This window comes from Megalopta genalis, chromosome 10 (genome assembly GCF_051020955.1).
Source record: "Megalopta genalis isolate 19385.01 chromosome 10, iyMegGena1_principal, whole genome shotgun sequence".
Lineage (NCBI taxonomy): Eukaryota > Metazoa > Arthropoda > Insecta > Hymenoptera > Halictidae > Megalopta > Megalopta genalis.
The window spans coordinates 16,295,185-16,321,096 of record NC_135022.1 but is presented as its reverse complement, the minus strand read 5'-3'; the positions used below and the strand labels follow the sequence as shown (position 1 = coordinate 16,321,096).

Genomic DNA, 25,912 nt, shown 5'->3' with positions numbered 1-25,912 from the left:
AGTCCACGCACGTGCACACCATTTTCTAGAATAGCTTTGCGACGTTCGATTCTTGATTAGATTGACTATATAGGTTGACTTAACGATTTTCTGCTTGATCGTAAATTCTCCAGGAAATTAACAGGCACGATTTCCGTCCTCGAAACGCGCGTTACAGCGAATCCCAAGCTTCTCGCACATGATAGAGGGTCGCAGGATCGGAAGAATGTCGCAGGCAAGTTTTTCCGCGCCGGAATACCGTCGGAACGTTTTCCGATCGGAGGAAAAGAGAAATCGGGAATTTTTTCCGCGAGCCGGTCCACGTCGAGTTCTCCACAGATTTCGCGGCACGCGGGAATTAAATCCGGCCGATCGCCGTGGAAATGCCTTTCCGCGTAATCGAACTCGCGTATTAATTTCGTTTTAATCGTTTCGGCGCCGGTAATACGCGGGGAACGTCCCGCCGCGCTTTGCAATCACATCGAGGGCCCTCGACGCGTTTCGGAGCGGCCACCCGTCTCGCCTCGCCTCGCCGCGCCGCCTCGCCGATGCGATTCTCTCCTCATACATTTTAATTCAGTGACCTTCCATCGCGCGCGTTTTAATTCGTTCCTTTTGTTCCGGCGCCGGCCGGATCCATCATCGTTCCCCGGTTCTCTATATCTGAACCGAGCCGCGCATTGTTGTAATTGCCCTTTTGACGGTTTCGCTAAGTGAAGTGCACCGGCGACATTTTGTTCGAATTCCCGGCCCGGGCACAATGGGACTTTCGCGGCCTACGCGCGCGATCCCCTCCTCTTTAATATCCGGTCGCGTTGTATTTTTCCCGTGGACATTATCGACGATCGCCGAGACCGGAGTGGCTCGATGCTCGCTGGTCAAATCAAAGAAAGCACGGAACAAAAATTGCTTGAACAAGCGACCCGGGTTTTTGAGCGTAGCCAGCATTGGAAATCCGTAAAGCAAACGCTTCTAATCCTGACTTAACGTTTTTACGGGCAGCATCAACCGAGTCCGTGATTCGTGGATTTTGAAGCACGATTCGTCTCGTTTCGCGAGAGGATTGTATCGCTCGCGTTCGGTTTATTTTCTCACGTGGAATCACATGGCTGGTTTCCGAAGGGTTAATTTAGCTGCGTTTAACTTGGCGGGATTGAGCAACACCGCGAGATCTATCCAGCTGAGGCGGGATAACTTTGTCCAAACACACTTGCCGCGCAGCAACGACGTGCCCCCCCGAGTTTCCGTTTACTTTAAGGGGAAGTCGTAGACTGGCTGATATAAGGGGCATTCCGCTGCGAAACAAGAGGCGAACGCTCGCGACAGCTCCACCTCTCCGCGTGGACGCGCAGAAACCCGTGACGCGAGCGGTGTTTGGAAAATCGAAGCCGGGAACGGGCCCGGTCTCCCGTTTCGGTCTCGATCGTGTTATCCCGGGACGAGCTGGAGGAAACCGAGGCGATCGGATTCCGCAGAAACGACCCTTTTCTATGTATAAACGCGGAATCGATGTTACTGTCCGCCGATAAATATAAAATATCTACTTTAGCGATGGGTCGCGGCTTAAACCCGCCGGTTAGACACCGTCGAAAGGACCGCGGAAAAATTTATCGTAACAATTCGACAAACGTCATTCCGCTCGCGTTCCTTCGCCAGCTCTCTCTCTCTCTCTTTATCTCTCCCTCTTTCTCTCTCTCTTTCTCTCTCTCTCTCTCTCTCTCTCTCTCTCTCCCTCTCTCTCTCTCTTTCTTTCGAGTTACTACGCGCGATGCGAAAACACTACGGGGATATCGCTGCCGAGGATGCCACGATATTCGTGTTTCCAACGGAACGACACCGCGTAAAACGCGAACCGATGCCGCTCGTGGTAAATATAAAATCCTTGTCGATCTTTACGTAGCTCGGGAGTTATCGTCGCTCAAGAAGCAAGCGCGAATAGTGCAAGCTGTTCGGCTTTGTAGGTGTCTGGTGCCAAGAAACCACACCCTTTACAGCGTCGGTTAACCCATTGCTGCACCATTTTCTTCACAGTTACGATGCTTAGATATTTTTCGGTTGTAACAATATCTTTGAAGTGATAGACTGTGATAGCGCGCGTATATTTATTCGAATACTGAAGAATCAGTGAGAGGAACAAAATTTTGTGTAGACTTTGAAGAACGGAACAACATTCGTACTAACAAATCTCGACCAATCACGACCAAATTGATACAGCTAGCTTTCTGATCATGTTTCGAAACGGTGCTATACGAGTAACTGCGGTTACCTTTAATATGATAACTGTAATTAGCTTTAATGTGTTAACTGCTGAATATCAACCTCTAAAATTTCTATAATATCAAAGTTACTTAATCGGTGAAACCGAAATTAGAAAATGACAATTTAGTAACCATTGGTACAGCTGTTTTGCATTCCAAAAATCCTGGTAACATTTCGTATGTTCGAAAATATTACAATAGAAATGAATTCCAGAATCTAGTTAAAAATTCGTGTCACCGATCTGTAACTGACGCGGCACTCGACGTGTCGAGATACAAAAAGTGTTCACCAGGTGATTGCACACTCGTTTAATAGTTTGATTGCCGCATCAGTGTCTAATTTTATTAGGATCCACAAAACGTAAAAATATTGAGAAAGTGATTGATATATGAATTTTATACGTTGGTTTTCGTTATACCTTTTATTTCTAATAAATGAATTTGATCCATTTGAGTTCATTTATTAGAAATAAAAGGAAGAACGAAAATCAACGTATAAAATTTAACTTTACACTTTGCTCTGTATTTATTCTTGATTGCTATCATTGCAGAAACTTCTGTTTCATATAAATATATATATATATAGATATGAATGGAAGCAAAAACCTCGTCGTGCATGCCACATTTCACGTTGTTCTAGTACATAGTTTCTCTCTTTTCAAAGCGACTTTAGATCTCCGGTCCTCCAAATACACATATTTCTGCTAACAGAATTTCAACATCAAGCAAATAGAAACGTAGATCGTTATATATCCCCTAAACTTCCTCGGCGTCCACGTTCAATAAAGTATTTTAATTTCATGGAAATGTTGAGGTTGCTATTATGTCAGTCAAACTTGCAAACGAAGGAAAAATCAACGCGAAATCTTTTAGAACAGCATTAACCGTCTCTTGGCAGCGTTTAGACGACTACAATCGCCGGTAAGATTGATGGAGCAAGACGCAGCGATTGAGAGGGCTAATTGAAAGCCTAAGCATGACAGCGGGACGTATAGCCGATCGAGGGATCGTGCCCGTAATGCGACGGTCGCACAAGCGACTAGCTGCAGCCGGATTTTCACGCGAGGACGTCGCTCGTAAAAGCCGGCGCCGGGCTCGTCGTGGCCACACCGTGCGACGCACTCTCGCATAATCCCGCACCGCGCCCACGCTTTACGACCGTTTCACCTCCGCAACCGGAATGACATAATGCAAAGCGAACCAAGATTTACATCCCATTTGCCTTGCTTTCCGCGATTGTGTGCACGCGCGGGGCTAACAGCGCTTTCTATCCGCATTTCGGATTTTCTGCCGGGCCAGAAGGGAGAAGGGGTGGAACGACACCGCCAACCCCCTGTTCCGGTCCACCCCCTTTGTTTTGCGTCCGAGAATTATTTCGTTTCGTCCCTCGCGGCGCTCGCAGCAGCGCAATTACCACCCCCGTCGCTTCGCGCCGCCTCGCAGCCCCATCGGCAACGTTTTTTCGCAACGACGCGTCGCTTCGCCTCGCGCGATATTTTTTTTTTCCCTCCCACTCCCGCCAGCTCTCTCGGATACTTGTTGCTCCTTTTTTCGCCGCTCCACCCGCGTAATTGTGCTTTAACCCCTTCGCTACGGGACAGTTTCACGCGAACCTACGGTCTGTCGCGAGTCGAGCATCAACGCTGCTCTTTGCACAGACGATTGCGTCTTTAACCGCCGCACCCTACTCCGCGAGAAAGAGGTCACCTTTTTTTCCTTTTTACCGCGCATAGCGCGGGTCGGAGGATCTTTGATTTCTTCGTCACGGTGCTGCGGGGGATACAGTCGATCCGACGTGGTCGTTTAAAATGTGCGCGCGTAACACGATCGAATTAAAACGTGCTGAAGGGGCGGAGGTCGCGGACGGATTTGTTGCGCGAATATTTCTGAGGAATGCACGTGCGTTCATCGGATTATCCCGGATTACTCCTTAACCCCGCGCCGCGGGTTAATATAATGTGATAAACCATAAACAAATGCACGCCGGGATAATCAAATTTACTAGCAAACTCAGGCACAGTTGCTAATGAATGTAATATTTCCGGTGGATATCTGGCTTACGTATCCAGTCCGCAGAATTGCGGGCAAATACATTCAGAGTTCAGTATTTACGGTAATTTCTCTCTAACGGTAATTAATCTCAGATTGTGCACAAAAATGGACAATTTGGGATGAGGAGATACCGTTTGTCTGTTTTTATAGTTACCGATTGTCAACGACTAGTTGCATAGTCGCATACGAATAATATTTTAGCAAAAATCGTTGGTTACTGACTCATAAATCCAGTTTCAATTCCGTTTACTTTTACCCACGGTTTCAACGTGACCGACGAAAAAGCTAGCAGTCGACGGACACTGAATCTTCCTACTTTTTTTTTCACGGCGGCACTGTTGCATTTAGGCGCGTTCTCTCGCCTTGCGTTCTTATCGATGACACGGCTGGCCGGACAATAGCGTGGCCTTTGTTGTCCTTCGCGGCACATCATCGACGCCCGGGATATCCCGACGTAACGCTCTCTTGCACAGGAGAGCAGCCGGAGAGGAGAGGAGAGGAGGAGAGCAGGAGAGAAGAGGAGTAGAGGAGAGGAGGAGACGAGATCGGCCGCGATTCCCCGGCAGCCGGATGGCGACGAAATGCAAAACGGTCGAAGATTTGCATCCCAACTGACTCGCTTTACGCGGCGGTGGCCACCGCGCTCCTCGCCGAGGGGACGACAGTCCTCCCGTTCGATTATGCGAACGTCCGCGTCGTCACGGCCGACGCGACGTGTGCACAGCGCCGGCATAATTTCACGGCTCGCACGTGATACCGGCACTCGCGCGAAAACAACTTCTGTCTCCCTTTATCACACTGTCTCGCTCTCTTACTGTCTCTTTTATCCCTCTCCCTTTCTCTCTTTCTCTCTCTTTCTCTTGCGTCACCCCCTCGCCCCCCTATTCGATTTTCTCGGCTGTTTTGATTTTTTCCTGTCCGTCGGGATAACGTATCGGAAGACGGATTTCCGGGTGATCGATTGATTCGTTACCACCATCGAGTATAACGATACGCCCGCCATATATCGTAACGGCGATCGTTCAATCCCGGATTGAATGTTACACGAATATTAAAAGTTTCATCCGCTATTAAGAATTCAACCGATCGACCGCCCCTCCGGCTCGGCTCGTGTGTACGCACTGCATTCAATTTTCATTTCGCTGACGTTCCCGAATCGTTTCCCTGTCATTGCTCGATCCCTTCGCTATTAATGGAGTCCTTCTCGTCGTTGCCGGGACCGGCGTAATTCGTTCACTCGTTCATCAAGGTCTCTCTAACTTTAACCCCTTTGTTGGCTGAGCAGCAATTATGGGGTAAAACTGGGACGCCCGTATTGCGACCTCGATCGCTCGAGATACGGCTAATTCTTTGGTGAATGGACGACCCTTTTATAAAACAATATTAACCGGTCGCACTGTGACGTGATAAATCTGATCCGTGATGAAGAAGATTTCATTCATAATCTACTAAATATAAACGTTGAATATCTTTTTCTAAATCGTAACGAATTTTTCATTCTTCTGTTATGAACGTTCTGGTTACTATTAAAGAAATTGTTAACGCTGGATTTACGGAGCCCTAAAAGCAGCTGTTCCATATTAGTTTACAACAATAAGTCATTTATTCTGACTCTTAACGGCCGTCATTGTAATATTTGCCGCAAGTAAGATATATTGAATAAATAACTTACAGATGCATCTTTACAATCTAAATAATTGTAAATTAAAAAATTAGTGACACGTTATCTTGATGGGTTTCGTAAACCTAATGTTAAGGAGCTGCTAATTAACGTAGTTATATAAAAGAAATCGCAGTGCAAAGGGAATGGCCACGTGACTCGTCTAGATTTCTTGCAAAAATTGCAGGCTTATATTTGCTTTAATAATCAGGCTATCTCGAGGACAAAAAATACATGCAGCTTCACCGATAGTATTAATTGAAAATTAATAAGATTGAAAAAATTAAATTGAAAAATTTGTATCAACCGCGAAAAAAGGGAACTCCGCGTAACAATTAATTTATTTCTTTTACTCATTTTGATAGATCGTAAATACTGTACTAGTAATGATTAATTTTTCGGACGTCACTCTTGTTTTCTAGTCCGTCTATTCATAAAACCCGCAGTCTAGCTATGAATTACGCTTCGTGACTGGTCCAGTCGTACACCTGGAAATGAAAAGCAGAAATAGCTTGAAGAACTGAAAATCAACGCGACTGTAAAAGAAGTCGCAGTGCAAGTGGCAAATACTACCCGCAGTTCCGCGCAGTTCTACAATCCGAAAATAAAAAGCTTCGATACCGTCGGTGGCTAGTATCGCTTCATTTTTCTCGTGTGACTGGAAATAGAAACGCCAGAGGTACCGACGCCTGTCGGTTTTTCGATATCCCATTTCACAGTTTCACAAGAATGCAGATTAATATAAACATTCGCAGTCGGTCAACAGAATCGTACGAAGCAGCACCGCCGGCAAAAATGGCCATCATGCGACCGTTCCCGAACGTCTCGTTCTACTGTAGTTTCGTGCAGTCAAGATGCTACGTTATTCGAGCAGCAAAGCGATCGCTTTCCCCTTCCAATCATTTCGAAACGAGATCCGGCGATCCAATCAAATACGTCGAATTAGGGCGAACGGTAGATCAGCCGTTAATGCTCAGCCTCGGGAGTGTATAGCTGCGAAAAATATTTCCCCTGTGCCGTATTAACGAACTCGACGCGAAAATCGTTTTTCGCCGTCGCATTTTTCGCAGGCGGCCGTCGCGTTATTATCAATCGCGTTTCTACGTTCTCGATTTGGACGTATCGGCCGGTCGCCGATGAATTATTAGCAGGCTGTCGGGTCGCGTCGGGTCGCGGCGGGTCGCGTCGCTTCTACACGTAATGCAACGCGTGCGTGCGCGAACAGGTGAGCCCCATCGAGTGCGAAATTTCTATCGATTGGCGAATTTTTCAAATCGTGCACACACGCACCGGCTCCTCCTCCACCTCTGCCTCCTCCATCCCCGTTTCACGCCGCTCGATCGACCGTTTCAAACAAATAGTCGTCGGTTCACGGGCCCCCGTTTTTGTTCGACGGTTTCAACGCTCCACAGGAGTTTCCACGATTTTTTTCACATTCGTACGGTTCGGCGACGACCGAAAAGGAACACGGAACGTATAGCCACGGTCGTTCGGCAAAATTTCGGCGAACATTGTTGCCCGTTTCCGCGCGCGTTCAACGGCGCGGACAACGATCTCGCCCCTGAATTTCCGCTTCCTTCCGAAAGAATTTCCACGACGCTCGCTGTCAAAGCGTCGTTAACGACGATGACAGCTCCCGCACCCTCTGCGACGTCGAAACTCTCGATCCCGACCATGAAAATGGAAAATCTCCCCGACCATTGTATTATTATATAGAGGAAGTTGCTGGCGAAAAAATCTGTTCCGTGCTTGAGCTTTTTGAACGAATATCGAACGCGCTATGCGAAGTACAATGTAATCGCCGGACTGCTTATCTTTATGCAAAGTACAAATTATTTACTTCCTTTGCACTCGGATACGTCGCCGATACGGTAACAATACATGTTCATGCCAAAGTGGCATTTCTTTTTAATTAGCATTTTTTTTGTATAATGTGAGGCTAACATGTAAAATACATAGACACAAAAACGCAAAATCTTTTATCTATTAATTTATATAAAACTTCACAGGGATATTATGATCTTTATTTCAATTCGACTTTGTATAGCAGAATCAGAAATTTTTGCGAAATTTATCAGAAAGCTATTCCGATGTTCTTCTTATTTTCTGTTTCGCGCTACCACGTTTCTCATCAATGCATAAAATCTGCGCTCTAATAATTACACCGTACTCGACAAAATTATCGACTAGTTGTACGAACAGTTTTAGCCGCATAATTGTGCGTGTTAACGCGCTGTTTCCGCGGCACACGATTTTTGCACTTGTAGATCGGCCATTTCGGCGTTAACGAGAATACAGCCAGGATAACAGAGCGCAACATTGTACAGTTAACGAACAAACTTCTGCGCTTTAGTTTTGTAACGGCGCGGCGCGAAGTTGGCCTCTGACATGGAATTAACTCTTAGTAATTGTCGTTGTGGATAGCGGCGGCTCGAGTAATCCACTTTCGGCTAGTTGCTGGATTTCGGAATTATCGACGGCGTACGAAACTTTTTCGGTTTCCGCGTCGATCGCGCGTACCTCTGACCCGTCACGATTGTCGCGACTCGTCCACGGTGGAAAGAAGGGACACGGAAAACGCGGTGGTAGAGTTCCCGGGGCTCGTTAGGGAGGACGAACGTCGAATTTTGAAGCGTCGCCGAGCGAGGAGCCTTGGCTTTGGACCTAATTCGACAGCGGGCACGGCCAGAGGAGATCGCACAATGGAAACCGGCAAGGGCGACAGGCAAATAGGAGCCCCTGGGTTGCGGTTAATACGACAAGACTAATGAGAGGGACGCGTTGTCGGGATGCTCATTCGTGGTTCGTTTCGGATACAATCGTTCGAACTCGCCTCTAATTAAGGCGTTAATGAAGAGCCTCGGGGAGAGACCGATCACTTTCCTCTCCACGCCTCCGTCTCCTTCTGCTCGTCTCTTTCCTCCCTCGGTTTGCTTCCATACCCCTGGGCCACCTTCGTGACTTTTCTGCTCTCACGAGTTACCCTCGGGGACAAGCTTTCGAGAAGGGGTGGCCGATTGTCGGCAGAGAATTAATTCTACGCGTGATGAACGATGGCTGGGAAGCACGCCTATGCACGCGCATCCGCTATTGTGCGCCCGCCCGCCGGCTTGCCCGTTAATTAAATCATACCTAAATAGGGACCTTTGTTTTCCCTCTACGAAATTTCGAGGGATAAGCCGACCGCGACATAGTTTGATGCCGCCACCCGGAGCTGAACCGGCGCGGCGTGGGCGTTTCCACTTAGCCCCCACTTGTACTCGAATTTTCCCGGCCGATCGAATTCAAAAATCGAGCGCTCCAGCTGTCACGAACTGTCTAAAATATTTACGCAATTATTCGGCCGATAATTCTCGCACGTCGCTATTCACAAATTGTCCTTTATATTCCAATTATCTGTTGTTGCCAATTCTTTGCCGAGTTGTTGTGTATCCAGCAGAATCAAAGCTTGACTTTTCTTCTTCATCGAACAAAATGTTTACTAAACAATAGTAGTTTTACGCGATTCTTATTTTCCATAATTCACTTTTATCTTACCGAAGATCCATCACTATCAATTAGTACTTGTAGCCCTTATTACCGAGTGGTATATTTTATATATCCTACCAAACATAATTTTTTAAACGTAACTAGAGTATCTTACTTGATTAAAGACTGGCCAAAAGCTAGTGTGCCTTGAAAATGAATAAATGAAAAAATTGTCACTTGCAGATCTTGTCTCTGACCGACATATTTCGTACATCCTCAAACTCACATTTTCACACTGATTTTTCATCGTGTTCGATGATGGAACGCCGTGCCATACGCGGAATACTGTATTGAGCTGGATCGTTCCGCGTCGTCAGCAGAAATATAATTTCTCCTAATAGGAACGAAGAAAATTGATATTTTGGTGTGCAAGGCAGGTAGGAATTTAGCGGCGGAATTAAAGCGCGCAGCTTGGCGGAGGGGGGTTGTCGGGCGGGAACGTTTTTCGGCGGCCTTAATCGTCGATTCGTCGACCGACAGACACCGTTAAATTTCGATTATCGGGCAAGGGCCCCGGGGGAGGTGGAAAAGCGACAGAGCCAACAAGGAGAGCAATCAATTCCCTTTTACCGATTTACCGCGACAATGCAGCCACCCCTTTGCAGTCGGCCCGGCCCCCAGCTCCTCCACCCTTTTCTGTATCTGGCCGGCGATACACGGACGAGGAGGGACGTCGACCTGGTTAGGGCCCCTCGCGCATTGAAAATTCCCTGTGATTCGACGCAATTCATTAGCGCATCGGTGGCTGGCCGATGTATTTATGCGGGCTGGTCGTTACCGGTCGTGATTCCAGGCCTCGATCCCCGATCCCCGATCCCCGATCATTGGAGCCCGTCTGATCAGCTCTCGGGACCACCGGACAATGCGTCGAGCTCTCGAACGCGGGCTTTTTTTCCTCATCAAAAGAGAAGTCCGCGCGTTGTCACGCCGACAAAAACAACTGTTCGGCCTCTCCTCGGTCGGTCGGTCGGTCGCGCGTGAGTCCTCGAGTGGGAGCCTTCTAATTAGAGCCGACGCGCGGCGCGGCGCGACGCGGCGAGAACGGCCGTTAGTTTACGCGATTGGAAATAATGACGAGATTACGGGCGTGGGTCGCGGTGGAAATATCACGGCAATACTTCGAATCCAATTTAAAGAGGAGCTGCCGCTCCTCTTCGTCGACAAAGCCCGCTCGCAGATTCTCGCGATCGTCAGCATTGTATCAAGTCCCGCGGAAAGTTCTCCCGTTTTGTTTACCCCGCGGCTCTGCGATTCCCATCGTAAGTTCCAAATAATCACAAGACCGGATCCGCTGGCTCCTACGCTTTGTTATTGTATACTCTCGTGCACGGCGAAGCGTACAGTCTACAATTAGTCGCGAAGTAAGAGCATTAATTGCGTAATGGAGTCTACTTTGAGGTATCGAGATTATCGAGCATATTCGAGGTCGGCGCATCTCCGGCACGTTGCTGGCGAGCTTCTAAGCCGCGATTTCCACGACAAATCGATTCCGGTTATTCCGAGATACGAGATTGCGTATCGATTTTTGTTCGATCGCTCGGGAGCCGGCGCAGATTGTTTGGAAAGCCTGTTATCGGATGGCGGGAGTAAATTTAAGCCGCGGGGCGGCATGCTCTGTTGCGCTGGATTTTCTCGTTGATCCTCATTCGGGCGGAGATTCCGCCGGATAATTTATACGTCCGCGTCTCGAGACGTTCGCTCGCGACGGCTGAAAGCGACGTCCGACCGCGGCCGTTTGCGGAGACCCAAGATCCCCAATTAGAACCGACCGGTGACCGGCGACACGTTCTCGCGTCGGATTGTGACCCCGTTCGCCGGTCATCAGGGCTTCGGAATCACGTACGCCGCGTTCGAGGCGTCCCGGACGTTCTGGACGTCAGCCCGGACGTCCCCCGGGATGACAGAACGTCGACGCATGGATTTCGCTATCCGTCGCCGTCCAATAAAGTTATCTCGATCGCGAGCGTAAAGCGCTCGTCTCGTTTCCTGGCCGCTCGGCTCGTTTCCTCTCCGCTCCGCTCCGTCCCTCTCCGCGCCGCTTCGTTCCGGGCAACGTTTTCGTGTTGCCTAGAGGTATGGGCGTTCGGATAAGCGGCGATCTCGGGAGGATAATTAACGAGCACCCCTCCATTTTCCACGATTGCGTCGTTTTGCCTTCTCCCGAGTTTACAGGTTCATTATTTTGATGGATCTCTTCTCGATAATTAACTCCGCGATTAATCACCGGCGCCCGCGCCGCTTCTGCTACAATCGGGCTGGTTTTATCGAGCCGATCCGCGGTCGGATCTTCTCGCGAATTGGATTCGGTGGAGTGAGACGGCGGAAACGGTCTTTCGGTCTGTTGCCTTGCTTTTGAGGATATTGCGGCTTTTCACTGGCCCGTTCCTCCAGTTTCCGGTTCCCCGGCGGAAAGTACCGCGGTTTTAGCGCACAATTTTCATCGGTCGCTACTGTCCGCAACTATTTGCACACCTGCATCTCTAACTCGAATCATTAATCTTTTAGCGAATTCTCTAAAAGTTCAACCCGTCGATGCTCGCGTCAGTGTATGTCACGGACACGCTAACTTAGGAAAGAGCAATTTTAAATCGTATAAATATCCGATATGTTCCATGTTTTATGCATGCGCCAGTGCTTCTATTAACGGTCGCACGGTCCGTAACCGTGAGAAAACAAGTTCAAAAATTTATTTAGGATTCCGGAATAACGCGTACATGTAGGTAGGTGAAAATTATTCTATCGGGGATTAATGCTTTGCGGTCGAGAATTTTTTGAATTGCCGAAGACATCTTCTTCGGAGAATTAGATGAGAAAAATAGGCAATGCATTCTAATCTTGTGTTACACATATACGTACATCAATGCGCGTACAACTACTGGAATAAGATGTGAAATTCGTGGACAAAGAGAGTTTTAACACGTAAGAAATCACAGTGCGAGCACGAATTCGAAGTTGTCCAAATACCTGCGACAACTCTAGTTCGCGAACTGGCAATACAATTTTTCGGAAGAGGACTTCGAACAGCTCATCTTCAGAAGATTTCTGACGGATTGAGAACGGTCAATTCGATGGAATCGACGATGGAGGGAGACTTATCTGTAGTCTTCACACCGTGACCCCTACACACTCTCTCGGACATTTAGTGTCGTCTTGCTCTTGTTAGAAGTACAACAGTTTGCAGTCGGCAAGCAATCTTCCATGTTATTGGAGGTTTAACTTCTCCTCGAACTTCGCGAACTCGGTGATAATTATCGGTAGGTACAGAAGTTTCGGCGAGGGGCGTCGTCTCGCGATAATTCATTTTTCGTGCAACTAATTCCCTGTTTTATTGGCCGAATGTTTATAGTTCGTGTGATTTGCGAGTCCGCAGGAAAGTCGTATCGCGTTGTCGCGTGACGGCGCCTTTATCCGGCGAAAAAAAGCCGGCGCGAATGGGGGTGGAAATAACGTAGGGCCTCGAAGAGCGAATGAATTTTCTCGGTAGGGCAGCGGTCGCGTAAGGAGCAGTTTCTCTTTCTGCGCATGCATGAGACAGGCTTAATACAGCACCCTTGTACGCCGCTGGTGTTTCTGCGTTTTATTCCGCGGCGCGTTTCTCATGAAAATCGGCACCGCGAATACCGTTCGTCCTCGGGAGCCGTCGTCGACGCCGACGTCGTCGCCGAGGAAACGCGAGCGAAATAAGGTCTGCCCGAAATAAAGCGGGCGATAAAAATCGCGCGCGAAAATAAAAGCTAACCGCGGCCGATTTACTACAGGGTTGATTTTCGCCGGGAAATTCCCGGGCAAGAGAACCCGACGAATATATTCTTTTTTTTCCCCGCGCGTAATTTCCAACGCGACGTGTCTATTGTTCGAAGCCCGCTCCGCGGAGATCCCCGATGGCAAAAATCGACGCGCCGCCCGCCGAAAGCTTCTTTCGAACGGGTTCGCATTAAATTTAAACTCCGCCGCGATTATATTTCACGAGGGGTAACCCAGTAAATCGTTTCTATTTTCGAGCGGCTGCCAGACCGACGTTGTACATTAATTTATCGTTCGTTGTCCCGGCCGGCCGACTTATCCATGAATTATCGCACTTTCAAACGAATTTTTCGCCGTGTAACAGGTTGGCCGATCGGTTGCCTCTGCTCGACGAGTTGTTTGCACGGCTCTTTCAACATCATTTTTACCAGCTCGAAGGTTCGACCCTTTACCTCAGAACTTGCCACATATCAATTCAATCCTTTTCCCATATTTAACTTTGCTGATCTGTTTGACATAGTCGAGAAATGTTCAATTGTTCCCATATACTACGTAAATACGACGTCACTGATAAATGTAATATAATTTAGTAAAAATTTTGTTAGTTTGTTTGCTTATTAAACGATCTATTAATGAGATATTAACCCTTTGCACTCGAGAGGTGACTCTGTGGCCTCACTAAAAATTGCTATACCACGTTTAAAAGTAATTTTGACAGCATCAAATTTGTTTATATCTAAGAAAACTGTTGTACAATTGCATACGCAAAATTTGGATTCCAAGTTAAAATAGCTTCGAGTGCAAATGATTAAATACCAGCTTCGATGTATGTTAAATAATTTGAGTGTGCCAAGCAAGTTTACATATTAATTGAGCCTAGAGTCGTCTATTCTACAGAGCCGGCTTTTCAATGACTGATCTAGAGAAATTTGATAATTGTCTTTTCAGTAATAATTTCGAGCGAGCTTGTTACATTATATTAATCAAAACGATTCGATGGATTACGGGCGGGATAATTGCAGTTTTCGAACGATTGTTTCAAGAAACTCGTAACAGTGAAAAATTGAGAACCGTTAGAAAACGAAGTGTTAGGAAGTTTCGTATCACCAGCGACCATAACTGTCGACAGGACGATCTTTCGGCGAACTTATGCAGCATTACGGCGCGGAAGGTGCGTTCGAGGTATGAAGTTCGATTAAGAGCGACGGTTAACGAGGATCGATGCCGCGCTTCCGATTTTATGGAGTTGCGCCGGTTTTTACGAGCGGTCTGCTCGCGAAATACGCTGTCCCGGGCGCGAAGAGACACTTTTCCAACGAATTATTCCGTTATCGTTCCCACGCCGTTTGGTCGGCTGGATCGATCCTTCCGCTCTCTCTCAGTATCGTTTCTTTGACAATTTCGGCTCGAAAGCCCGGCGCTCTATCGTTTGATTCTCCTTTCCTTTGGAGAGCCAACCGGCAGAGTAGAAGACAGAGAGGGAACGACTCTCTCTCTCTCTCTCTCTTTCTCTTGGTTTCTACCGACGAGGAGGACGAGCGATTCGTCTCGAAACGACTCGCCGGAATGCAATAAAAGACTCGAGCACTACGGCCGGAGAAACATCCAGTCTGGCTATGAAAATTTCTTATTGACTCTCTTTGAGGATTCTCTCGTCGCGACGCGACACGACACGATTCCACGCTTCGCGAGACCTTTTTTCCACCCGTTTTCACCTGCACCTCGTTCCCGAGTTTATGTCTCCCTCGCTGTCTTTCACTTTGCCCTGGGATTTTCACTGGGACCGCTTAATCCCGCGTTAGGACTGCGGAGAACGCAGCTTTCAGCCTCCGTCTATAGCCTCTGTGAGATTGGAAGAACCTTGTCTCTTTATCAGCAGTTATCGCCTATTTATACTTCCACATCTCGACGCGTTTTGACCTCGTTCAATCATCGTGTCACGGAACACAATTTCCCTCGTTACGAATATTATAATTAGATTGCGGATTCTACGCGTATATGGCAACAATTAGTAGATCAAATATGAAATAGGAACATTTGAAAACTTTCAAATGATTATATTATAGAATTTTCAACTTATCGTATTTCTTAAGAGATAATTTAGAACTTCGGATAAGTTCTACTGCACGTAACGCTATTTCTACCGATCTTTTGTATATTCCTTTACGAGGAATTTTACAAAATTAATTTCATGATCTTTGTAGGAAGAGTGAAACAGTCAATCGAGAAATCGTGATAAAGGATAGAAAATAATTTTAAATAAAATTCCTTGAATGTTTTTTGATCGCTTTGATAAAAATCCAATTTCGCTGGATTTGCGATTTTTCAAAGAAGGAATTTTTACCACCATGTCAATACGATACTCGAGATATTTTATATTTTCGTTTTAACCCCGAAAACAAACGAAATAACCGAGAAAAAACAAAAGGGGAGAAAGAATACACCTACCTGTCCTCGGGTGAAAGAAACTGGTCCGTTGCTCCAACCGATTCTGAACGAAAAGAAAAAGGATGCGTGACGGTGTGGGTGGTGAACGTAAAAGTTGCACGAAAGAAAAACAAACGGAGGCGGTTGCCGAGATGGAGATGACGTTTAATCGTAAATCAATAAAATTAATGAATTAAATAAATAAATTAAAAATGTTTATACACATACTTATATGATATAATATAATTTATATTATGTGGCTGGGATAATATAACTTATATTATATGATATAAAATCGAAAACATAAATAGGGTCTCGAGACTGCTGCCCCATCCCTTCCGATTTTCGCGCCTTGTTCTCGCACGGCGGCGTTCGAGAAACTCCGACAGAGATCGATCCGGTTTCCCTCTGTTTGTCTCGTCCGAGCGGAGGTATCGTTGTTCCACTTTCGTTTCTGTCGGAAGGTGTGCTCGAGGCTTCGGACAGGAAAACGAGACGACGGGATCGCGCGCCGTGAAACGGGAGAACACACCGTTTGTTCTCAGCACGCGCGAGTCTCGACCGAAAGGATCAAAAGAATCGGATACATTTTCGCGGCCGGAGTTGTTTCTAAATGCGTCCGATCGTCTCGTTCGGAAAGTTCTCGAGCGACGTGCCATTTCCTAATCGTCGCGGTATTTTTGTTCGCTCTTTCTCTCCCTCCCACTCGCACTTTTTCACTATCTCTCTCTCGCTCTCTCTCTCTCTCTCTCTCTCTCTCTTTCCTTTAACTATCTTAAGTCTCTGTGTTTAGTTATCCTAGCGCCTGTTACAATAATCGTATTATACATAAAATCGTGTTTGCCTAGTGGTCTCCGTCGATCCGGCGCGTATCGCGAGCGATCGAGTTTCGATCGGACAGCGTCGAGACGAAAAATCCCGGTATTTATTTCAGCCGCGAGAACGCGAGCACGCGCGCGCGCGCGCGCACGAGACGCCCTCGAATTGTCTCCGCGTAAAAATACCGAGCAATTTTCGGAAGGCCGGACACCTCGAGCCGTAACACGGTGTCGTCTTCGTCCTCGTCTCTTCGTCGTGTACGTGCGCCTGCTTTCCCCGGCTCTTGTTCGCGCCTCGCTTAGAACGCAACTTTACGCTCCACCGGGCTGGCCCACATTCCCTCGAGCAACGAGCGACAAAAGATTCAGCCTGCCTCCTCGCGAACAACGAGGAACGAGCACGTTCCCGCGCTTCTCCCTTTTCCTACCCTGAAAGAGAAGCGCGGCCATCGAGAGCCACGATTCTCGCGAGATACCTATCTCTCGGGAGAGCGTCAATCCTCTCTGAGAATCCTCGATCGAGAATGCTCGCGACACCCGGTCTAACGATCTAAACGGCGGCTGTCTTCGAGGGATCGTCTCGTTAACGAGAGAAATCGGATGCGCGATTGCGATAGACGTAGATCCGATTCGCGTGCGCGTAGAACGACAGTGTTTCGACCACTCTCGCGGCGCCTATCGAGAGACCCTGGGCTCTTTGGTATTGTTCTCCTGCGGAGACTCCGAAAAGCGCGACCTTCGAACGCCCTTCTGCCTGCTTCTTCTCCGAGATTATTCGCCTTTTTTCTCTCCTCCTCCTACCCCTCCCCCTCGCTCTCACCCCTCTATCTCTTTCACTCCACCTGCCCACCGATGGCGACTCGCGCGATCTTTCGGGGTCAAGCACCACTTCCGAATCACGAGCGCCACTCGAACGCCTCTCCTCTCGCCGCGGTATGAAACTGAAGTGGATCGGAAGTGGCAAGAATCCGGCCGTAACTCTTTTTCTTGCGCCGCACTCGAGCGGCCTTCTCTTCCTCGCTGTGTGTGTGTGTGTGTGTCTCTGTGTCGCGAGATCTTTCGAAAAGAGAAGCGACAGCGGCGCGTCGAAGCGGAATCAGAGAAATAATAGTAGTAGAAGAAGAAAAAGAAGGAAAAAGTAGAAGAACAAGAAGAAGAAGAAGAAGTAATCGAAGTCGTCGAGGATGAAGTTAGACGATAGAAGGTACGAATGCCCGTTACCGAAACGAAGGCTCGGGTCCTTCGGCAGGACTCGTCCTCTAATGCCCGACATGACAACGGTCCCCGAAAATGTCTGCGCGACGATTCGCTGCCCCGTTTCGTTTCCCCCGCGGTTTCCCTTTCTAGAAGATTCTTTGATCGACGGCGGATCGATCCCGATCGATCGACAGATCTCGCCTCCTCGTTCGTTTCCTGGTCGCGCGCGTTGGCCCTCTCACGACTTGTGCTTAGTGCTTCTCGTGGGCTGATCGAGACTGTGTCCTCTCTCGATCCCTATCGACTCTTATCGAGCGCACCCCGAGCGTGCTCCGCATCGGATCGAATCGGATCGAATCGAATCGAATCCGATCGGATCGGATCGTTACGCTCGGAGTGGAAGGGCCCCGCGCGGTTATCGCTAGCAGTAGTACGAGGTCGACAGTCCCAGCTTGCAGGAAAACGGCGCCCTACGCCTGTTGTACACACTTCCGGTGCTGATGACGTCCTTCGTCTCGCACCGCTGACCCGTGAAGCCCTCCGCGCATCTGAAACAAATCAATCACGACATTCAACCTCTTTCTTCATTGTTCCGACTCGAAACTGTATTTTCTACGCCTTCTTCGTGAACGAACGAGAATTGAGACAATGGCACAACGAGGGACAGTCTAATTAGAAAGAACATGGCTATTCTTTAGGAAAGAGGTACAACCTCGCTAGGTTTTACATTTGTCGTTTTACAATTGTTTAAGTTGCGAAGATTCTTTCGTTAGAGGCGATTGGCTAAATTCCTTTATGCAAGCTTGCAGTGTAATAGAAATTGAGGAAAGTCTGAATAAATTCAGTTGTTATTCTTATAATGCAACACACGTTAGTCACTTTTAGAGCTCGCTAGACTTTGTGTTAATACTAAAATAATCCTGTTTCTTCAGATTACAATATATTACATTTCCATTTTTTTATGTTTACATTTAAAAGATGTTGAAGAGACTTCGGTATGCCGCAAATATTGCTGGACCCAAGTTACTGTTAGATTTAACCAGTTATCTGTGTTTGACGAATCAAAGGATACATAATCTCCGATTGAGAAGGATTTATATTTCGATATTCTTCGTTATAGATTATATATTTTATACAAGCGTTGTGTTTAAACTAAATATGAAGAATAACAGTTGCAGTAACTTACATCCTTTTCGAGGAGATCGCAGCGCAGCTAACTGGTTAAAGATCCCGAACTTTCCAGACGTGTCTTAACGAACGTGGCAAATTGTACGTTCGCGCAACTTCGAGTTGCCAAAAGCGACATACCAGCGAGCGTGCCAATTTATGTCTCGTGTGGACATTAGCGTTATGTTATTTTCAATTTGTATTAGCTCGTAGAGCGCAACCCCTTAAGAGCCGGGCTACAAGTTATGGGCAATAGAGTATGCTAGTCGAGTAAATCTGAGAGCGCGAAACAAAGCCATCCGGCTTAATTAACCGGTCGTCGGTAGTCAAGGCGTTGAGAGCTGAATCTCGGTGACAAGTAGCAGCCTTATTGCATGCTATCGCGAGCCTCGGCCTCGCATAATCGCGTGGGACGTGTTCCTAAGCGAGCGAGAGACCGTCTCCTGGAACGCCGACTATCCCAGCGACGTGTTCATTAGGCGAGAAAAACGCAATTACGGAAAGAACCCGCGTAAAATCGTTTAGCGTCGAGCCAGGCATCTCTGATTCTGTGTGCGGACGGTGCTCTCTCCGGTTCTGGGCTGCGAACACGCGAGTGCCGCGAACGACACGTCCACCAACAGCATTCGTACGTCTCGTCGCGGTTAGTTAACCGTGCTATAAATACGACGACGTCGGCATAACATTATTTTTCCAAAGAAACGTCGTGGACACGTTGGAGCTGTGTCTCGAGCCAGGGGATCCCCTCTTCGCGCGTCTCGTCTCGTCTCTTGCTACCTAATTCGAACGCAGAAATCGGCCGCGAAATTGTCCTCTATCCTCCTAATAGCAAGTAAAAGCTGTGACACTCGAACCATTCATCCTCCTAATCGACGATACCTCAGCTAACACCCAGAGTCAGTTAATTTAGCGCATGACTTTTTAAACACGAGATTTTCTCTATTTTCAGATCGGACTGCGAATCTTAATGGAAAATAAAGATTGTCCTCGTTAGTTACAAAATGCAGGAACTACACACATTTATTTTTATTGTTAATAATTTTAATCGATTGACAGCAAAGTGTTTAATTATTTTAATTATTAATTATATATTATATATATATATATATTATTATATATATACTTATATATTATTATATATTAATTTAATTATTTCCAAAGTGTTTAAATGGTTTCGCTATTTGACATTCGATCGACTGATTTTTGACATAATTGCATAAAATCCGCAGTCTAGTGATTACTGTTCTACGAAACGCGTGCTTTTTCTCGCGTCGAATAACGAGAGCTTACTCAACAGAACGTCCTCCGTTATCCATAAAGCAAAATTACGTACTGAAGAGCCGATGCAGGAATTAATGCGAAGAAAATATTTTGTAGCTCATAAAAATTCGATCCAGCTAACTTCCGAAACGTGGCAAGCAACTGGATTGGATTAGAACTTGGTTAACGACCTAACATAAACCGAACGATGTACCGGCAAATTTTCTAAACTCCTCTCTGACGATAACCGCGTTATCCATGTTTGACGATACATCAAATCTTCGCACGATACATAAAACTAATTAGTAGACAGTGGATTTTACACAGTGGACATAGACCCCCTTGCCATATTTTGACGATTGTGACCCGCGATGGAGATTTCTAGTAATAACCTGTTAATTATGAATGTTATTCCGTTCTTTTAAGTCAGAATTAAATACGATTCTCTTGCCATCGATATTTAAACATTCAAGTAAATAGTAGGCACAGATTGAATATAAACGTTCTTTCGCTGCTACACAAAAAAGAAATGATTAAGTGGTTAATAAGGGTTTTAGCGAGAGATTACCGACAAGAGTGAATAGAATTTCGAATTCAGTTTATCATGATTATTAACTCTAGGTTTACGGAATCCGTCAAAACGGCGAGTCACTAAATTTTTATTCTACGACTATCCAGATTGTAAAGGTACATTTACGAATTATTTATTCTACACATGTGTTACTTGCGGCAAAAATATTACAGTAAAGCTCGTCAAAAATCATAATAAATCCCTTATCGTTACTTTTGCGAATTAATATAAAACAGCTGCTCTTAGTGCTCCGTAAATCTACTGTTAAAGAAGAAGAAGATTCCGACCCGGTTCCTGCTTCTTGTAATCGTCGCAAACGATGTTTATTTTGCACGAACATTCGTAGTCCAGTGATTAGAGCCGAAAGCTCGTGGAAGAGCTGGCGACGATACGGCAGGGTATCACTTATATTTTGGTCCGTCCCCTTTGCGTTTTATTTCGTCGAATCGCAGACGGACTGGGGTAGGTAAGGTCTCGCGGGGAAACGTTCCAGAATGGTCCGCCTGGCGGAAAGAGAAGAGGCCGAGAGGAGAGAGGAGGACGAGTGGAGTCTGTGCGAGGAGGGAATCGCGCGAGAGAGGAGGCTCTTTGAGGGACCTGTCTGCCGAGAGTTTGTCGCGCGTCCAGACCCGTTTAAAGCGTATTAAAAAACTGACAGGGGACATATGCTCGGGCGCTCGTTAACGCGATAAATACTCGCGCGAAAAAGCGCGTACCCGCGCCGCCATCGCTCCGGCATTATTTATCCTGCGCGGGCGAACGGCCGCGGGAATCGCGTTTTACAACAAATTCCGTCGTCGGTGCTCCAGCGATTTTTACGAGGGCCCCACGGTTCGCGACATCGAACGCCGACCTAACACTCTTTCTCCCTCTTGGTCTCTCTCTTTCACTTTCTCACTCTCTCTCTCTCTCTCTTCTTCCCGACACTTTTTTTTTCTTCCCCCGAGTTCTGAGCGGCACCCTCGCGGATTTACGAGGAGCCACGCACTAAATATACCGGCGGCGCGTACGATTTACCGTCGGACAAACCTGAAACCGCACCCGGAGATACTACAATTTACTGTACCATTCACTTGAACCCATTAACGCTCGCCGGTAACTTCGCCCGGCGGCCGCGTAATTGGCTTTCCATTGAGATTTATCGTAATCATGCGTGTTTACTAGCCGGAGGAACTCTTTTACACGCGAGCATTGGGGCACGAGAACGCGGCGCGAGCAATAAAACGCGCTCTCGCCCCGCTACCCCCTCCGCGGAGAGCGCTCGCCGTTGAAATTTCACCGTCTGAAAAATCGCCGCCCGGCAAAAATCCTACTTTACACCGGTCGCGCAGATTTTTCAAAGTCGTTGCGCGTTTCAACCCGCATCACCTGACGCCCTCTTTCGGCCGGGATGGAATCCACCCCCGGCGGCCGACACATTTATCCCCGTTCGTCGTTCTATGTATATACACTTATCCCGATGATTTGCCGGCGAATTAATCCGAAATTACAGCGGACCGACCAGAGAGAAACGGAGACAGAGTTTGCGCGTTTCGTATGAGGCGAGCCGGTGTCCGCCGGCCAAAATCAACGAAATAATTCCGCGATGAGTCAACAGGGTTGTTAATTAATATTTTCGCCCGGTGACGTATCGGGCCCGGTGTAAACAAAAACGCGTTCGACGAGAGATAGGGCCACGCCAGCGCCCCGGCTGTCGTTAAAATCTGATCTTCCTGGCTGACAGGTTTTACGGGTTGCGATTTCTCGGTTGCGCGTAAAGCTTGCGATAGCGTTTCATCTGTGTCTGTATCTCTGTGCCTGTCTCTCTGTGTTTCCGTGTACGCGTGTGTCCTACATGGGGGTGTACCGGTTCTAGCTACGCCATCGCGATTCGTGACGAGTGCGTCATAGGTGCGTGCTGGAATATTTATACGTCGATATCTCGCTCTGTAAAAAAACAGTAAATTAAAGTAGCTCGTTAATCCGACGTCGTAAAAAACCTGGGATCGTTCGCGTTGGGGGTTCAATCGTTCGTGACACAACTATTCCCGTCCTGGTTGCGTTCCGACTTCGCTAGCAACGTTTCCCATAATATTTTACTATTATCATTATTGCTATATCGTCCCCGTTGCGGCAGAAAATTGCGGAATGTAATATTGTGGGTAAGAGGTAGGAAAAGAAATGCGTGCCAGTGGCACCGGTTTTATTCGTCGAACGTACATCGAAATGCGCATATTAGAGTGAATCGGTGTCTGAAATTCACTGTTGCGTAACTAATGCACTTCTTAACGATAGAGAGAGGTTTACGGAACCCCTCAATTTACGATCAATCAGATTGCGAAGATACGTTTATCAGATATTTATTCGATGTATGTGTTATACTTGCGACAAATAATCCCTCGTTGAAAATCAGAATAAATGCTTTATTATTATTTTTATACATTAATGTAAAACAACTGAAAATTTACTGCTAATTTGGTAAGCAATTCTAAATCTTGGGTGCATCTAGTGCATAACACATGCTTCATTTCTCTGAACTATTGATCAACTTTATCGATGAAAGCTGAAACCGTTGAATCGTTTGTTTGTCAGAAAACGAAAGAAGAGAAACAATTTATCAGCGTGACAACTGCACTAATCACGTCAAATAATTCTGCAGACAATACTTGATGACAATATGATCATGCTACGGAGAATTTATGGTAATCACGAAACTTGTATCATCAGGGTTTGCATAAAGACGATCTGAACGGCGGAATACCTCAACAATTATGCGAGCAATGTACTAATGCGAGTGTCGTATGAATTAGTGTGCCTAAAAAGAGCAACTCTAAGGCCAGATGTACAATATACGTGATGAACGATTTCGAGGAAAATTGGGGCTTGAAATCGCTAGAATGAACCAGTATCGAGACAATTCCAGGTGTCCTGGATCGATAGCTCGCGTCTGCAGGCATTGTTTTCGCCGTTTGACAACGCGGCCCGTTCTTCTCGTTCTTTTTCCCACTTGGTGGCCGACATCGAAACCCTTTCCGGGAGCCGCGACCGTCGTCCGCGACTCGCCGAAAGTGTCAAACTTCCGACGAATAAAAAGTTGGTCGGGCGAGTAGCGGGTATCAAAGCGGGCTCTTTGCGCGAGTCAATCGCTTTAAGTACGCCCTTTATTACAAGGAAAATTGCTCGCGAACTTCGGCCGAGTAAGTCGTTCGACTTTCGACTTCCTCTTTTTCGCCGACTCTTTCGTCCCTCGCCTTTTCTCTTTTCTTGTTTCCCGGCATGGCGTAAATTCCGCGAAGAACTTTTCCCTCTCGGATAATTAGCGGGGACAGCGAGAGGAAGACGTTACGAATCCGACGGAGGTGAAACGGGCTGAAAGAAAAGATCCCGCTCCGTTGTCCCGGTTTTTATTAAGCAGATTCGACGTCTTATCAGCGACGTAATTGACGATGGTAAGTTCCGTGGACCGGCTTCGTTACCGTGCCGCTTGTTAATACCGCGCTAACGACGGTCGTCCGAGAATTCTATGAAAATTTCGTACCGGGAAAGGCTTGTTTTCGACGTTCCACGAGCTTCGGACGAGGGGCGAGAACGAGGGCCGAAAGAACATTCGCGTTTCCGTGTGCAGCTCGTTGCTGCGTCGTGCTGCAGCGGAAGTCTTAAGCCGCAGCGCCGGTCGCATGCAACGCGCAGTGGTCTTCGTATATTACGATCGCAAAATTAAAAGTGCCTCTTTATACCGGGTAGTCTACCGGGAGTGGTTAGAAAGTCGATGTCGGCTCCGCTCCGGCGAGACCGTATGTGCGCGCCAGTCAGCGACCAGGAAGGGATGAAAGGGGGTCGCGCAGGGCGCGGTGGTTTTCCTCGGGTATTAATTCCCATATATGCTCCGGGAGTGAGCCGAGGCTCTGTAACTGCGCCAGTGCCGTACCTAGCTGTGCCGTCGTGTACGCGGTCGGCAGCACGAAAGAAACTTTTTTGCGGTTTACTTAATTTAATAACGCTCCCACGGAACGCAATTTCAAAGATAACGCTTTAAGGGGCGGGCTTGTGTGTGTGGGAAGCGAGCAACCCTTTCTCTCTCGTTCCTCCCTCGCTGCTCTCTCGCGAGGCGAGCCGTTCCTCCGCGTCGCTCCCTCGAAGTTCCGGTATTCCTCTGTTTGGCGGACTCCTGCCCTTCTACCTCTTCCTCCTTCCGTCATCATTTTTATCACCCACCGTCCCTTCAACTCCTCTCTCTCTCTCTGTCTCTCTTTTTCTCTTTCTCTCTGTCTCTACACTCTGATTCTCGAGCCCGTTCGCTCGTTCGTGTCTGTTTCTCTTTGATATGATTCGAGCGCGCAGAACGCATGCGCCCGCGAACGTGTGCACGAAACAACTCCGACTATAATGTACCGTACTTTATTCCAAAACACTCGTTCTAGCTGCCACGCACCGGTAGCACGATCCCGTGTCTCACCCCCTAAGCAGCGCCTTCCACCCCTTCCGCCAAGGGATAGTGAAACCGGGTAACTTGATGGCGGCGTCGCTGGTATTCGTACATCAAAGTCAGAAGCACCTCTCAACCTTCGTCTTCCCTGGTGGACACCTTTATTCAACCCCTTCCACAGGATACCCCGCACATGCTGGGGCAACATCCCCGAAACGTGGCGTTAATCCCCGCAGTTTAGTCGCTGGCGGTAATGCCAGGGCGTGAAATCCGGCGCTTTTTAATTTTGTGGAGCGATTAGTTCTTGAATTCTTCGATCATTTCTGGCATTGTCATTTCAGAGGTTTGTTTCACTTTTAGGATAGCCGAGGGTGGCCAGGACTCCGAACACAGCTAGGTACGAAGTCATTTAAATAGGACTCCACTGGTTAACAGGCGAAGTTCCGAAAAGTTTAATTCCTCAGAAATTCCCGCGAAATCTAAGTAATCTGATTAATGAAACTGAAGCTAGAGAAAGTTAAAAGCCTGCGAACTAGTGAAAACTTTGGTGTCACGCATGTGTATGACTGCCACGGCACTCAACGTGTTAAATGTTGGTAGTGTAATGATTGGACTGCGGATTTTATGCATTTATGAACAATTTAATTTAAAGTGAAGTTTTAAGTTTAATTTAAATCAGGAAGAAGATTAAAAGAATTTGAACGTATCGATGTATTACACTCGTCTTATCGTCTAGTAACGATCTTTACATTTTATATTTTATGAAATTATTATACGCATTATTAATCGATTGTTGGTGAACGCATCGTTCCGCGATAATTTCTTGACATTGTTTTTCGGTAGAAT

At 47.2% G+C, this 25,912-nt stretch overlaps 1 protein-coding gene across 2 annotated transcripts in view; it reads right to left on the bottom strand.

Annotated features, from left to right (window-relative positions):
- The window catches only part of vn (membrane-bound neuregulin protein vein), a 391,821-nt gene that overhangs the window by 15,540 nt on the left and 350,369 nt on the right, over positions 1-25,912 (bottom strand). Inside the window, exon 5 of one of the 2 annotated variants that reach the window (XR_013034198.1) lies at positions 18,153-18,211. Coding sequence is in view for 1 of the 2 variants with exons in the window: in XM_076524696.1 (XP_076380811.1) it covers positions 18,085-18,211 (127 nt within the window). In the remaining variant the exon portion in view is untranslated. Of the gene's footprint in view, positions 1-15,792; positions 18,212-25,912 lie in introns of those variants that run through there. The other variant, XM_076524696.1, reaches the window with a different exon arrangement.